The sequence below is a fragment of the Pagrus major genome, chromosome 2 (genome assembly GCF_040436345.1).
Source record: "Pagrus major chromosome 2, Pma_NU_1.0".
NCBI classification, from domain to species: Eukaryota; Metazoa; Chordata; class Actinopteri; order Spariformes; family Sparidae; genus Pagrus; species Pagrus major.
Window position 1 is genome coordinate 640,050 of NC_133216.1, and position 2,500 is coordinate 642,549.

General features: G+C 46.1%; 1 protein-coding gene across 3 annotated transcripts in view; it reads left to right on the forward strand.

The window, feature by feature from the left end:
• Positions 1-3: 3 nt before the first annotated feature.
• The window catches only part of masp1 (MBL associated serine protease 1), an 18,899-nt gene continuing 16,402 nt past the window's right edge, over positions 4-2,500 (forward strand). Inside the window, exons 1-2 of one of the 3 annotated variants that reach the window (XM_073481859.1) lie at positions 4-74; positions 1,986-2,238. In XM_073481859.1, the coding sequence (XP_073337960.1) occupies positions 70-74; positions 1,986-2,238 (258 nt within the window). In that variant the 5' untranslated portion in view covers positions 4-69. Of the gene's footprint in view, positions 75-924; positions 1,086-1,985; positions 2,239-2,500 lie in introns of those variants that run through there. The other 2 variants (XM_073481850.1, XM_073481867.1) reach the window with 2 other exon arrangements.

Consider the following 2,500-nt stretch of genomic DNA (forward strand, 5'->3'; position numbering starts at 1 on the left):
GGGCTGAGCTCCTCGAGGCTGAGTGTGGACAGACGCGTCGCGGAGCCGCTGAGGAGACGCCGCTGCAGGATGAGGTCAGTCTGATCGAGCAACACTGTTTATCATCACATCAGTAACAGATCAATACTCTGATTGATCCAGTGCTCGTGTCACAGAGCTGCTGCGGTGTTAAACTCACTTCCGGTCTGAAGTGTTTCTGTTGTTAAAGTTTAATCGTTGATTGTTGTTTAGTCGATCAGGAGCTGATTGATCCTTCACTTATCGATCGTTTTATTAATCAATAAATGTGCTGCAGGCTGCTCTCATCAACAGTTTATACACGAGGAGCTCTGAAACATAAAGACTTTATAAACTTCTGTACAAACACTCCAACATGGTGTTCAATCAGAGGGTCGCGAGTTCGAGTCCCGCCTCCTCCTGACTCACATGACGTCACAGTGTCTTTTCACTAAAATATATGTAATTAACCGAAATTCAGAGTCGATATGATTGATCATCTGTTGGTTTTTAGTTAGGGTTCTTTTGATCATATTGATTGTGGATGTGTTGTTGATTAGACTATTAATGGAGTATTGATCCTCCTGAAAACCTTCAATAAACCTGAAACTGAAGAAAAGACAAAGAACAGCATGTGAGATCAATCAGCTGATTGGCTGACACTTCACTGCTCTGTGTTTATCTGGATCATCAGATTATGTTGTTATGATTATTATTATATTAACCGAATCAGATTGTGACGAAAACATGTCGGGTCAGCAGCTGTTTAAAGGTCCGTCTGTAAGAAGCTCGGCGACAGTTCAGATCTGCGATGAGACGCAGAACTTTAAATGTTTTTCTGATGAATGAAAAAGTGATTTAATGTTTTCAGGTTTCATGTTTGTAACAACAGGCTGCTTGTTTCAGGACAGTGTGACACGTGATGAGTGTTGGTGATGTCATGATGTAAGGCAGCGGTCCGTTCGGTCCATGTAGAGACGGGACAGAATGAAACCTGGTGTCTGTGTTGACAGAGGAGCTAAACTATCCAGACTAGCACATCTCGCTTCAGAATCACGTTTGTGGATCAGAACCATCTTCCTGCTCAGGTGTTGTTCTGTTCTGTCTGAGTCGTGTGTCATCACAGTTCTTCTTCTTCTGTCTCAGCTCAGGTGTTTGCTGTAGAATGTTAGATAAGATAAACACTGTGGGAGTGTCCTTACATGGTGTGGGAGTGTCCTTACATGGTGTGGGAGTGTCGTTACAGAGTGTGGGAGTGTCCTTACATGGTGTGGGAGTGTCCTTACATGGTGTGGGAGTGTCCTTACATGGTGTGGGAGTGTCGTTACAGAGTGTGGGAGTGTCCTTACACGGTGTGGGAGTGTCCTTACATGGTGTGGGAGTGTTCTTACATGGTGTGGGAGTGTCCTTACATGGTGTGGGAGTGTCGTTACAGAGTGTGGGAGTGTCCTTACATGGTGTGAGAGTGTCCTTACATGGTGTGGGAGTGTCGTTACATGGTGTGGGAGTGTCGTTACAGAGTGTGGGAGTGTCCTTACATGGTGTGAGAGTGTCCTTACATGGTGTGGGAGTGTCCTTACACTGTGTGGGAGTGTCCTTACATGATGTGGGAGTGTCCTTACACTGTGTGGGAGTGTCCTTACATGGCGTGGGAGTGTCGTTACAGAGTGTGGGAGTGTCCTTATATTGTGTGGGAGTGTCCTTACATGATGTGGGAGTGTCCTTACGTGGTGTGGGAGTGTCCTTACATGGTGTGGGAGCATGTGTGAGCTCTGAGTTTCAGAGTCGTTAGGGCCACTTGTGGGTCGTTGACCCAACAGGCCTTCATGTGGGTTGCCAGGTGAGCCCAGGTGTGAATGGTTGGAATAATGAAGAAAATATCAAACTGTAAATAAACTGAACATCCAGAAAAATCAAACTAAATAATATCTGACAACAACAAACAGCTCCGACACTAAATGACCTCAGTCTTCTGTTTTCTCCTCCAGTCTGTCCGTCGCCTCGTTCCTCTTCTACTTCATCTTCTTCTTCTTCTTCTTCTTCTCCTCTGTGGTCGACGCTCAGCTGCTCTCTCTGTCAGAGATGTACGGTAGCCTGCAGTCTCCAAACTTCCCTGATCCGTACCCGCGAGAGACGGCGCTGCACTGGAACATCAGCGTCCCCGACGGCTTCCAGATCAAACTTTACTTCAGCCACTTCGACCTGGAGCCATCGTACCTGTGTGAGTACGACTACGTCAAGGTGAGACCGCACGGCATCATGGGTAATCTGTCCCTCACATCTCAAACAAACCTTTTACAGAAGTTTGCTGATGATTGAATAAAATCTTCAACATCCAGAAAAAAAAACAAAGTCTCACACAGTCAACACAGACTCAGTCACATTATTATCCATCAGCTGTACATCCAGATTTACTTACACTGAAACATCGCCTCCACCACCTCCACCACCTCCACCACCTCCATCAACTCCATCACCTCCATCACCTCCATCACCTCCACCA